The 13,440-nt window shown below is 48.4% G+C and overlaps 1 protein-coding gene across 1 annotated transcript in view; it reads right to left on the reverse strand.

The window, feature by feature from the left end:
• The window catches only part of NKAIN4 (sodium/potassium transporting ATPase interacting 4), a gene marked incomplete at both ends in the record, with an annotated part of 41,399 nt that extends 37,941 nt beyond the window's left edge, over positions 1–3,458 (reverse strand). The window contains one exon of the mRNA XM_079543507.1: positions 3,405–3,458. Coding sequence (XP_079399633.1) covers positions 3,405–3,458 — 54 coding nt within the window. The remainder of the gene's footprint in view (positions 1–3,404) is intronic.
• Positions 3,459–13,440: the final 9,982 nt, after the last annotated feature.

Raw genomic sequence — 13,440 nt, forward strand, 5'->3', positions numbered from 1 at the left:
CCTTCTACCCCAGCCCCATCGCTTCATGTCCTGCCCAAGCTGACACAATCCCTTTAGGTACAAGGGAGCAGTTAAGAGAAGGATCTGCACTGGTTTCAAATAGTTTCCAGCATTGGTCACCCCCTTCTGTAAGAGATTAAAAAGGCATTGCCAAGAAGGGAGCGAGGGAGAAGGAGAGCACAGGAAAATAAATAAATAAAGGTATATAGTTACTTTTGGTTAGTCTCTGTGCAGTCCCATCCCAGGGCGCCGTGCTCTGCGCTCAGTTGAGGTATTAGTCACTTTTTCCATTAGAAGCTCTTATTCTATGGGGATTTATAATGTATCTGTAAAATTGTCTCCAGGCTTTGCTTGGCATCTGAGCTCTCGATTCATGGACAGAATGTAAAGAAACTGCAGTTGTTTGATTTACTGGGACAGGCACAGGGAGGGAGGGATTTTTTCCACGCTCAGCTTGGTGGAAAGAAATTCATGTAGTGCTTTCAGGACATGATCACTTATTACTCTAGAAAATACACCAGATGGGTGCAATCTCAGACCAAGTTCACAAGCATGGTCTTCCCCACAACCCGCTCACAGGGAAAGCCTTGCCCTTTTCCAAGCCTCATTTCCACAAGGGAAAAGGGCACAAACTCCAGGATCCAAACACCCTGGAGCCTCTCCCATCCGCAGGGTGTTCCTGGCCTGGCTGTTCCCATGGACTTCTGCTGTAGACAGGGATTGGTTGAGAAGGGCAGGATTGAGTGCAGCAACACATAGCAGGATCTGAACCTCCTTGCAGTGCTGATCAGATAGGCAGCAGGAGCTTGAGGTGGACATTGCAGGCAAACAATAACCTAAAATTGGAACGTGGCAAATTACTTATTCAAACGCCAGCCTTCCTCTCCCCCTCTTGATTAGCAAACCACTGGGGAGCCAGCCCTGATTTTCTCCAGACAGTTGTGCTCAGCTCCACTCCTTTTGCTCAGCCCTGAGCTGCCCACGGGGCTGCAGCCCTCGTTGGTATTCACACTGCGCTGCAGCCCTCCCTTCCCTTGATGGGCTGTTCTGCTCTCCAGCTGGATCACAAACTTTTTATCTGCATGCACAGCAGTGATTAATAAGTTCAGTTTCTATTTTTTTTTTTCTTCTTTTTTTTTCAGGGAAACATTTAAGCTGCAGTTTGCAAACACTTCCCAGTACACTAACTCAACTACACACACCTAATAATAAAGCAATCTCCAAAACACACCGCGAGCCAAATCCTCCTCCTTTTCTTTAAGTAGAGGTGTCTTTAATTCATGTTTGCATTCACTGCGTATAAATGAAGCCTCGAAGAACAGACAGGAGAATATATAATGAAACAGAACGACGTCCTGCAGAACTGGAGTGGGAAATCCCACAGCTGAAATCCTCTCTCCTAGTTAAATGAAAGGCAAAAGCACCACTGCCCCCAAGGAGCCAGGAGTCACCCCGGCACTTTGGGAGACAGCAGCACACAGGGAGGCTGGGAAGAGTTCAGGGTATCAAATGAAGCAGAGCAGAGACACGAGAGGAACAAAGGAAGTTCACGTCGTTATAATTTATTGATGATCTTGGCCTGATTGCTTCAGTGTTTTGTCTCAGCGGAGCGCACTGCTCAGCACCGAGTCCTGCAGGTCACTCAGTCGTACTGAGGTGGAAATGATGCGACAGCTTACAGACAAGTTTGACTTACAAGAAAATAAATAAAATAACCACCAGGATGGGACTCAGCCTCACCCAAGCACTTGCTGAGAAGCAGCCAGGATCTCCTGACCTCACTCCCAGCGGAGCGGAGCTCCAGGAATTCCCTCCCCATAGCTCACATTTTTCCAGCTCTACCAATTCACCCAGCGAGTGCCATGGGAAATCACTACGGCTCAGGCATCCAAACTTGCTTAAGAATGAGCCAAACCGATTCTTTTCTTCAAGGAGGAGGGTCTTAAGGAAAATAAAATGCTGGGGGTTCTTTGTCCCTGTATCTTGGATACGGAAAAACTCCCACGCTTGTCAGAAATAAGAGCAGCACCAGCAGCCCATGGCTTTCTCTTTTTCTTACTCTTTTTTATTTCCTTCCCTCCAGTGTGTGCAAGTGCGTACCTTAAAGCTGGATGACACAGTGGTGGGTTTAAGAGACAGTGAGTGTTGAGATGCCAGTTTCTAGTGTAATACAGCTTCTTTCTTCTGTGAACATGGGTGAAAAATCAAAAGAAATAATCCAGTAGGCTGAATGCACTCCCTGGCCATTCAGCACACTCATAAATATGCCTAGCGAGACGCTTTGTGTTAAAAACTTCTATTCTGCATTTTGTTTAACTGTGAGTCAAATCTTCCATCCCCATCTTCTGCCTGCACTCCTCGCAGTTAGTGGGGCTGCATTCCCACCCTGCTCCCCATCAGTTTTAGGCCAATGGCTTACATTTGAAAACTAGCAGGTTCTCATTGTTTTTCTATTGATTTTTCTCCCACCTTCCAGCCAAATGCCCGCTCGCTGGTTGCCTCTTGGCAGAAAATATGCTGCTGTTACAGTAAGCAACTCCCAAACAAAGAGTTCTAACTAGATTCGCCCTTTGGCACTAGCTCACCATTCAACAGAACTTAGGAGAAAGCCTGCCATTTCCTGCGCACCGCTAGCGCTCCAGAATAAAGCAAATTTGGAAATGAAATTAACTACGTATAAGCTGTCATTTCCTTTTTAAGGCTGGAGGAGCCCTGCAGACCATCAGCTACTGACAAGAAGGGGACCCTCCAGGTCCAAGCTGGATGCACAGACACTCAGGAACAAGCAGACCTTTGTTATCACCACTCACACCAACACACACGCAGATGTCACCGGGATGAGCAGCCTTTGCCCACAAGGGACACTGTCTGCACGCCGGCCAGTTTATTCCTAAAGAAATATATGCATGAGCACATTGCATATGGCACATCACCCTGAGGACGGCTGAAATAATTCCTTCCACGCCTGCATAGACCCTCTGGTGCAGGGTGGGATGCAGCTGCCTTAACTCCTTCTTGCAGCCACACATAGAAGGGCTGAAGGTATCGAGAGGTTTCGGCATGGAGGAAGTTTTGGTTTGGTTTTGAGCATCGCCACCAAACCTGCGGGGACTCCTTTGATGAACAGATTTTCTTTAGTTGTATTTGATAAACACAAACTTATAAACTGAGGAGTTGCAAAGGAAAGAAAAAGAAAAGGAACAAAAGCATAACGACCACATTTCTCCGAGTTTTAAGAACGAGCAGAGCAACTCACCCAGCAGTGCAGCCCCACCGCGAAACGAAGTTGTGGAGGGACAGTCCCGGAGCTCCTCCGGCCCCGAAGCACAGCGGGCTCCGCTCCGGCCCGGCAGCCCCATCCCCATCCCGGGCAGCACCCCGGAGCTCGGAGAGCCGGCACTTACCAGCTGCAAAGTGCAGAGGAAAATCAAGGTGCAGCGTCCGGTGCAGCATCCCATGGTCCCCGAGTGCGCCGGGGCAGGCAGCGGGACAGGGACAGCGGGGACAGGGACAGCGGGGACAGGGACAGCGGGGACAGAGCACCCGGCTCACCGCAGCCCCGGGGCTCTCCCCGCCAGCAGCACGGAGCGCAGCTGCCGCTCGCCGTCGCCGGGAGCGAGGCGGGCGGGGAGGGAGGAGGGAGGAGGGACGGAGGTCGCGGCGGCTGCCGGAGCCCCTCCGGGAGTCGGGGAGGAGGCAGTGGGGCCACAGCTTAAAAGGGCAATGCTCCGCCGGACGTTCCCGTCCCGCAGGCTGAGGCGGTTGGGATGAGCCCCGTCAGCCCCGCTGGGATGTTCCCGGCCCCCCCCCGGGCACGGCCCGCCCCCGGGAGGCTGAGCCAGGCTGTACCAGTTTATTTATTTTCTAGAGATGGGAGACCCTGCTGCTGGCCGAGGGTGTGCCAGCACTCCGTGGATCGGGCATGGAGACTATAGGGCATCTCAGGCGACAGGAACCGGGACCTCCTCTCCTCTTGCCACATGCGCCCCTCGCCTTTTTCCTCACACAGATGCTGGCTTACTCACCCTAGAGTCTTCATGCCCAGGATTAACCTGAAATACAATAACTGTTTCCATAAACTTTGTCAGTTAAAGTGCACATGGTAGACAAACGCAGGGGGATAAGTCTGAAAATCATTAAAATGCACATTTGTGAGTGTCTTAAATTGCCCGGATTTGTATGTCACACACAACACACAGACCACATCACACCTCAGCGGTCCCATAAGTGTGTAGGGGAGCATCTCCTGTGGAGAGTTCCACAAGAGCACCATCTAAGAACCACCCACCATACCACGCATCTGCATCAGAGCAGGTCCGTCTGCTTCAATTGCAAATGGCAAAGATATCCGGGAGCACCAGGCACCTCTATCAGAACACTGAGCCCTCCACGTTGCCTCCTGCCCAGAGGAGGGGAGCAGAGAGCTTCTGTCACCTCTCCCTGCTTTTGCTCAGCCCAAGCAGCAGGTAACACACAGACATGCCAGGATGGGGATGCATTTATAGCTAAGCTCCACCAGAGCGGGATAATTAGCTTTTGGAGAGGCACATCTGATGACAGTGTCATCTCTTTGCAATCTCCATGGCTGCATGATAAAGTTTGCTTTGCTCTCAAGCAAGTCAGGGCTCCATTCCTGCCTCTAAAGCAGCGTGACTTTGGGACTGTGAGTGATCAGCCCCACTGCCCTCTAAATACTCATACCAAGTTGCTTTTTGCAGTGGTGGATATGGAGATGGAGATGGCAGCTGAAATGACAGAGGCTCTATCATTTTAATCGAGGAAGGCATTGCTTGATTATAACAGAATTATAACAGAAGCAGGGTTAGTCTTGAAGAGCTGTGAGTGTTTGAAACCTGGTAGTAACAAAGTTATTTTTATTCAAATCAGACACAGGGAGAAAAAGAACAAACAAAAACAAGCAGACTGTGAATACCTAAGGTTGGGAGATGGACTCTGAAATGATCTCAAATCCTGTTTTTAAATGGTAAAGTGTATTGATTATCTGACCTGTGCACTGAGCAGAACCAGGGCAGCAATTAATGCAGTCAGATACAATAACAGACACTTTATTATGTGTGAAACGAATACACCCAGTGAAGAAACCAATTTACTTCACCCAGAAAAATGTGGCCTGAAGAAGCTTTGGCACTAATTGTATTCTCAGAACAGTGGGTTTTGGATGGTAGAGGCAATAGGAACAAAGTCCAGTTTATTTTTTAGATGAACATAGAAGAAACACTCCTCACAAATTGCATAGGGAGGGCTCACTCTTATCTATGGGCTCAGGCAAGCTGACATCAGAGGGAGAAGAGGAGCCATGCACAGGCTGGGGTTGGGCTGTGGTGCAATGGGCTCTGCAAGCTGCTGGAGCAATGGGAGCAGGCAGGGATGCAGCTGTGCAGGTTGGTACCAGCCCTCAGGGCCATTGCTTAGAGTTTCCTGCATCTTTTGTTCCATCTCCTGCTTCTAACAGCCTCCCATAAGTGCAGCTATTTTCCAGTGCAGTTGTAGTACGAAGGAGATGCTGTGACAAACAGCAAAAGGTGTCACTGCTGGAATCGCACTGGACACAAACAGGAGTTTTCCCCTTGCACTTTTTTCTTGATAAGCCAGGGAAAAGGCTGCTCTATGCTGGCTGAGCTCTGCATGCATCTGAAGAACACACAAATCTTTTTAGCCTGTTTAGAAGGGTAAACATTACAATGCAACTGTATCACAAAGAGAGACTTAAAACTCCTACAGCCTGGTGGTGTAATCTTAACTTACATGATTTCTTGGCATGGCATGGAGCCCTCACACAGAAGCATTTGCCCTTAAATATCCAAGTGGCCTCACTGGCTTTAGTGCAGCTGTTCCCATGCCAGTGTTTGGATGCTTGCTCCAGTGCCATGCTCTTCAGCATCTTCTGTCTGTGGACAGCAGAGGAGATGCACGCAGCCTGAGCACCCCGACAGCAGGGCCGGGATTTGGGTTACTCTTTGCAAGCCAGTTAAAAAGCATCCTGTGGACTTCTGGAAAATTCCTTATTTCAATGTGAATAAACATTAACTTAGCTGAATTTGGACCTAAGACCAAATAATAATAATAATAATAGTAATAATAATAATAATAATAATAATGGATCTTCATTAGGTAGTATATTGAATTAGCAAGTGGATTAACGAGGTGTCATTGGATGGAGCAGTCCAGAGGCTGCCAAACACAGTGTCAACACCAATGTGCACTGTGCCACCAATGATGTGCCATGGGCCACCACAAAGGGCTGCTTGAAAGCCACAAGGGATGATCCTCAGCTACAAACGCTGTTCCAGAGACCCACAGCCACGGTGCCACATCCAAAGGCAGCACATGCCTGTCCCTGTGTTGTGTGCTCCCCTGCTCAGGACAGCCTTTCCAAGGTGGCACGTCACATCCTATTCTTCTGTCACACATTGGAAGTAAAGCTCACTGCCAGTCCTCTGATTGATGGCTCCTTTCCATTGTGCACATCACAGTTTGACAGAGGAACGTGTTCAGCATGATAGGTTTGGAGCCCTTATGTAAGAATTGGGTGAGCTGCTCCAGGACACTGTGGACATTCAGAACGAATGGATGAGGGCAAATCCTGGGGAATATGTTGGATGTTGTGACAGCATCTCACTCATGGCGACCAGACGTGCCACCACTCCAGAAACTGGGCTTTGTGTTGTTCCACAGAAGACTGTTTTACATAGGAAAGGATAACTGAGCTAGCTAGAAAGGGAGAGAGATTATGTAATAAAGGGCAAGGATTTTTGATCTTCTAGTTTTAAATTTGTAATTTCTTAAAGCTCTCATTACCTGGGATAATGTCCAGGGAGCTGCTCTGGAACGGAGGCCAGCTGCAGCCAACACTACCAAAGGAGAACAAAGCTTAAGAGTGGTGGCAAATGCGTTGTAGAAAATGAGACAGACCTGTGACTGCAAAGCACAGTGTTTTAAAAATCGTCCTCATTAGAAAGGAAACAGTCCCAATGACTTTCATGCTTCAAACTAGGTTCCCAACAGCCAAGGGTGATCTGTAAGTTTTATCACAACTGGTGTGTGAATTCTGTTGTTTTCTTTCTGAATCCCATGAAACCTTTGCTGCTGGGAGGGGAGAGCTTCTAATCAGCTTCTATGGCATTTCAACACCTCGTTTTGCATCTGTAATTCCCTAACATTACCTTGCTGAGCCACACAGCGCATTTCCATCACTGTTTGATGAGGAAGGGGAGGATGGCAGAGGTGGAAGGAGGATTCAGAGCACACAGCGAGGTCAGCGCTTTGCCCACACCCACCCCATGCACATCCCTTCTTCACAGCAAGGGCTTGCATGAAGGAAACATGACTGGTATCACACTGAGATGCATTTTTCCTCCTTGGGATTGCACACCCACATTCCCAAAGGAATGGCCTGGAGCAGAGAGGAGGGAGTGCCCAAAGGGTTAATTCCCATTGGAGAAGCAAGCTGTGGCAGCTGACATCGCTGCCCTGCAATCTGAGTCCTTGGCATGATTGCAGCCACATTTCCAGCTGCAATTTCACGAGGCGGTGTGACCAAGAAGTAACTCAATGCAGCTGCTAAAATCCACGGGTATTGACACCAAGTGATCACCCGAGGCTGCCATGCAACAGTTGCATTTCTCAAATGATAGGACACAAAGAAGAGCCAGAAGGGCGAGAGCAGCCCCTGATTTGGGGCAGCCATGTGGGAGCTCTCTTGTAGACAAGCAGCTTCCCTTGTCTGCTTAGGAATCAGTGGCAAACTTTCCCTAGCCAATTAAACACATGTACATGGGATAGAGCTGCTTTCCTGCCCTCTGTCAGCTATATTTGTTCCAGCACCAGCAACTAACACCTAAGAAAGACCTAGAAATGTGTGTAGGCAGAAGGTCTGGTGAGGCTTTCCAAACACAAGTTGCTGCTGCAGCTTTCCTTTGGCTCCAGCTATGAAGTGTCACCGCAGGAACACCAAGGATGCCTCAGTGCCATACTGATGGTGCAAACACACACACCAGCATGCACTCCCAGCTCCATGCACTCCCAGCTGCATTTCCACAGCCAGTAGCAATAGCCATTGTTGCTTGGTGAGGCTGCTGTGTTTTGGCTGCCAAGTGCAATGAATAGCAATAACTCTGAATGCTATAACTAATAACATGTAAATGTTATTTAATATTAAATAATTTTAAAAGGCAGTAAATAATGATAATAATACAAAATAAATGTTTGAGAAGAACTGATGTTCCATCCCATGGCAGGAAATATTCCTTAGAATCAGAGAACCACCAAGTTGGAGAAGACTTACCTATCTCAATGTGTGAGTGGGAACGAGCTCCTACCAGGACCTATAAAAACAAGACACCCCCTAAAGTCACACAAGGTTCTCAGACTCATCCCTTTAAAAAAGTAACCAAGACAGGAGCGTATGGTTTCCTAACCCTGCCAAATGCTGCCAGTACTGAGCACTGTACTGATCCAACAGGGGTGTCACTGAGCAAGTCAACTTAGAGATGCTACGGATACTACGTTTTGTAGCCAAGTAAAATTAATTCTATCTGAAAAAGCTCGGCATGGAAGAGACCGTCCCTGCCTTCTGTTTTCTTATGTTTTCCTATAATTTGTTCCTTGCTGCATTTCGTATGTGGGTGACTCAGGATGTAACAATTACAGCAATGGCAACTGTGCAAAAAACATGAGGAATTTCATGATAGAACCAATTCATAACTAGAGAAAGGGATGAGCTGGGAATACGGTGAAGGATGCCTTTGTAAATATTATTAGTATGGCATTCTATATTATCTTATAATAGGTATTTGCCACAGATTGCAGAGATGGGAAGAGAGCTATGCAGCCAGCCCAAATTCTGGGAACAGAGCAAACTGGATTTGCCAGGGAATGGCGTGCACTTATGTGCTTGCGAAGGAAGGCAGATGCCTGCAGCTTCCTTTCATTCCTGCTGAAAACCAGCCCTATCCTGCAGCCTTTGCCCCTTCCATCTCAGCACACACCAACAGGTTAACGATGATGCTGGCTCAGGGCAACTCGCAGTGTGAACACAGCAGCACTGCTCGCTCTTGGTTGGTAGCAGCAGTTTTGGGCCCAGGAAGACGAAAGTGTGTGTTTGGGATACGAAACAAGCAGCAGCCATCAGGAACTCAGCGCAGCATCGTTATGGATGGAAAACGTTGCCCAACACTGCTCCCCTGAGGCTGCGAGCACAAGTACCGAATGTGGGATGCGAGCCCAAAGCCACCGGTTCTATCGCTTCGACAGAAGAACCGAGATTAACATCCTCATTAGATCTTTTAATACAGTGTGTGCATGATGGGAACCTCATTGTCCACTGGTTCGTGTTTACCAGAAAATAACGGTGCTTATCAGAAGAGACCACTTTGTCCTTAACTGGAAGAGCAAATTATCTAAGTAGAATTTTCTTTATGTTTCACACCCCCTCTCCTCTCTCCTTCGAATGCACACACATTGACGGCCCGTTATCTTCTTGTTGATGCAGGGGCCTTATGTGTAGCTGCCGTTAATGTTAATGAAAACGGCTCTTGTTAATCTCTCCTGCACCGATGGTAAGATAACAGCCTACTTATTAAGCAGGGAGGCCAGATAGGAGTTATACTGAAAACCAGCAGCATATTGTGGGATTCATATGTAAATGTTAAAGCTTTGCTCTGGCCTGTCTACGGCTGCTGATTAAAAATAAATTAGTGATTATTATCAATGCGCTCTCCAGGCATTTGTCTGCAACCATCACAAAGCACTTCCACCTTCTCTTATCCATACTTGATTTCTCATCACCTTTAGGGCATTGCCGGGTGGCAAGGTATGGAAATTGCCCTCCAGAGCCAACAGAGAAGCACGGAATCACTGAGGTTGGAAAGATCCCCACGTCCAACCCCACTGTGCCCACTGCCCTCATCCCTCAGTGCCCCATCTCCGTGATTCTGAACACCTTCAGGGATGGTGACCTCACCTCCCCCTGGGCAGCTGTGCCACTGCATCACTGCTCTTTTGGAGATGTTTCCTAATATCTCATCTGATCACCTGGTGCAGCACGAGGATTCAGATGGCACCAAATGGAGCCTGCATGCTGGGCTGGGGTCTGGTTAGTTGACACAAATGGCAATGGTGATGAGGAGACGGTTGGACTGGATGATCTTATAGGTCGTTTCCAACCTTGTGATTCTATGATTCTATGATTCCCCTTATTAAAAATGATGCAACATTTTAAAATATCTCCTTGACCCAAAGCAGGATTATAGGACAATAGCGTGTCTTGAAAAGCAGCGGTTCTGATGAGTGTTTTTAATTCGAAAGAGATTCAACCTTCACACAACATAGAAAACAGGAAGAAAAAAAAAAAAGTAAAAAGAAAAGTAAAAAAAGAAAGGAAGAAGGGAGAAGGGAGAAGAAAAAGGAAAAAGAGAAAAGAGAAAGAGAAAAGGAGAAAAGGAAGAGGAGAAAAGGAAAAGGAGAAAAGGAAAAGGAGAAAAGGAAAAAAAGAAAAAGAAAAAAGAAGATAAAAGATAAAAGATAAAGGAATAAGAAAAAAAAGGAAAAAAGAAAAAAGAAAAAAAAAAAGAAAAAAGGGGAAAAAAGGGGAGGAAAAAAGAAAAAAAAGAAGTTTTCCAATATTTCTTCCAACATCTCTTTTGCCATTTCGCCCCCCCCGCTTCCCCACGTCACCATTCCCACCCCGCGTCGGACGCTGCCTCCTATCTCACTGCCCACCACCGCAGATCCCCCCGCAGCCGCCGCTCACCCCGCCACGTCTCACCGCCTCCCCCCGCCCGGCACACAACGGGTTAACCCGGCGCCCACAATTCCTCGCGGCGCTGCAACGTCGCCGTCCGTGCCGTGAGCGGCGGCTGCGCCGTGCGGCGCCGGGCGGGACCGGAGCGGCCGCCGCGTCAGTGCTGTGCCGGTGCGTGCGGCTCCGTTCCTTCCTTTCCGGGCCTGGCCGGGCGCCGTTTAGCCCTTCTGCTATATCTGTCTCTGCTTTTCTTTCCCAGAGGTGGCTGGAAGCTGGCCATGTTCTGAAGCGGTTCTCCCGGACTCGCCTCGGATCCGCGCGGTGCAGCTCGCGGCTCTCGGTGGAGGAACCGTCCGCCCCGCGTCCCCCGCGCGGTGCTCGGTGAGCAGCCCTGCAGGCTGGAGCAGCGCCCTGGCGGCTGCTCCGTTGGCATCGTTTGTCAGCCGGCACGGCCTGCGGGGTGTCTGTGCCAGGAGGCTGGAGCCGGGCGGGGGGTCGGGCTGTGCCAGGTTGGGCGTTAGGGGGCATCTCCAAATGATGCGTGGCGCGGCTGCCCTGGGTACGGGGTCGCCGTCTGTGGAGGTGTCCGACGTGGAGATGTGGCGCTCAGGGATGTGGTTACTGGGTGTGGTGCTGGGTTGGGGATCCGGGAGCTCTCGTTCAACCTCAGCAATGCCATAGGGTCCTGTTACAGCTCACACCGACTTTTTAGCATGCTGGAGATTCTTACCATAGAAATCCAGGTTGTGCATTGTGTGATTATTGCTCTGGAAGCAAACTGTTTGGCTGGGAAATAAGTATGCGAGGCTGAGCTGCCTGGAACTGCATGTTTCCACCTTGCAACCTCTAGTCCAAGGTATTTATACCCATCAGTGGAAACATTCCTAAGCTGTACGCTTTGTTTGCTGCATTAGATGACAATAATATTCATTTCAGGTATGTAGCTCAGTCCTTCCTTGGAAATAAGCTGCAGAGGGGCTTTGTGCCCAGCCAGCTTCTGTGGCTCGAGTAACCTGTGATAATGAGATCCCTTACTGTTTGTGGTGAATATAACTGGAAGCAGGCTTGGCAGCTCTGAAGGTGATTCCTGTTCTTACAAAGCTTGGAGCTTGACTTTTGAAAGGTGGGAAGCTGTACTGGACTCCTTTTGTGGATGGCTTTCATGGGGGAAGCTCGTGTCTCCGGCACGGACGTACATTCAATCTGCAGTCAGCCAAAGGTCTTTTGATAAAGGATTTTATACAAAAAAGCAGCAATGACAGAATCATCAAGCGGCCTGAGTTGCAAAGGACCACAATGCTCATCCAGTTCCAAGCCCCTGCTGTGTGCAGGGTCGCCAACCAGCAGACCAGGCTGCCCAGAGCCACATCCAGCCTGGCCTTGAATGCCTCCAGGGATGGGGCATCCACAGCCTCCTTGGGCAACCTGTTCCAGTGCCTCACCTCCCTCTGCGTGAAAAACGTCCTCCTAATATCCAACCTAAACCTCCCCTGTCTCAGTTTAAAACCATTCCCCCTTATTCTATCCTCTGTCAGCTGGGAGGCAAAGGTTTGAAACTTGTGCAGTCTATGATCACTTGAGTGGTGCAGACATTGGCTTGGTCTACAAAGGGTGCCTGGTTCATATACTGTCCCTTAAATTACACAGAATTAAGTGCTTGTCAAAATGTTAACAGAGGAATCGATGCTTTTCATAAAGCCAGTGAGTTCTGCCACAGATAACCTCTGCTTTTGTAACAAATAGATAGTATTTGGGGTTTATTTCCTTCTGAGCCTGTTGTCTTAGCTGGTGATGTGTGTAATTGCATTTGCACTGTTCTGTTGCACTGCTGTGGCTGGAATTCACAGGGAAGCAATAAATCGACATTGCCTCATTCATACAGATTTAATGTCAGTTTTCTTACTGGTAGGATTTTATGCTTTTGGTATTTAGTTTTCCAGTCATGAGCATTTTGTGTCCTTTGGTTTTTCCAGGCTATATACTGTGAGTGAGTCACTCCTCTTTCTTCATGTGAATTGTATCTGTAGCTTGCCATTGCTCCCTGCAGCTGCATTTTACGCGCCATGAAAAACAGAGTGAGGTGATTTGGTCTGCACTGGAATTCAAATTCTTTTTTTTTGGGCAAAAGGGTCCAATAATCGCGTTATTTTCTCAGAACTTAATTGATAAGGAAACTCAGTACTTCTGATAAAACGAGGATCTTTTTTGTGTCTTCCCATCAAGTGCTCTTTTAGCAGCGTTCAGCGTCTCCTCAGCATCAGAGTCTGGGTCGTTTTGTGCTTTGGTTGGTGCATTTCTGTGTGTAAGGTCCCATGGAACCATGTAGTGCTTTTGGAAGGGGCAGCGGGTGGCACCAGTGGGTGTCAGGTTGGCAGGATGTGGCCATAGGAGGAGGAGTTCTGTGTCTCTTCCCTTGCCTGCTCAGCTGTGGCTGAATTACAGCTTTCCAACAGATGAGGTAGGATGACTAAAACTCCCCACACTGTACGAAGTGAATAGAAAGGCAGAGTCGTGGATGCTTCTTCTGTCTTCTTTATTCCCCGTCGATTCCGTGGTGTTGTTTGTTAGCTTTTTATCATCGAGGTTATGCATTTGTGGTACTGAGCATCACATCGGTATCCAGCTCTTTAGTATGACTCAGATCTTGTTGGTTTTTTGTTTTGTTCTTTTGTAGAATC

Source organism: Tetrao urogallus, assembly GCF_951394365.1.
Source record: "Tetrao urogallus genome assembly, chromosome: 16".
Taxonomy (NCBI): Eukaryota; Metazoa; Chordata; class Aves; order Galliformes; family Phasianidae; genus Tetrao; species Tetrao urogallus.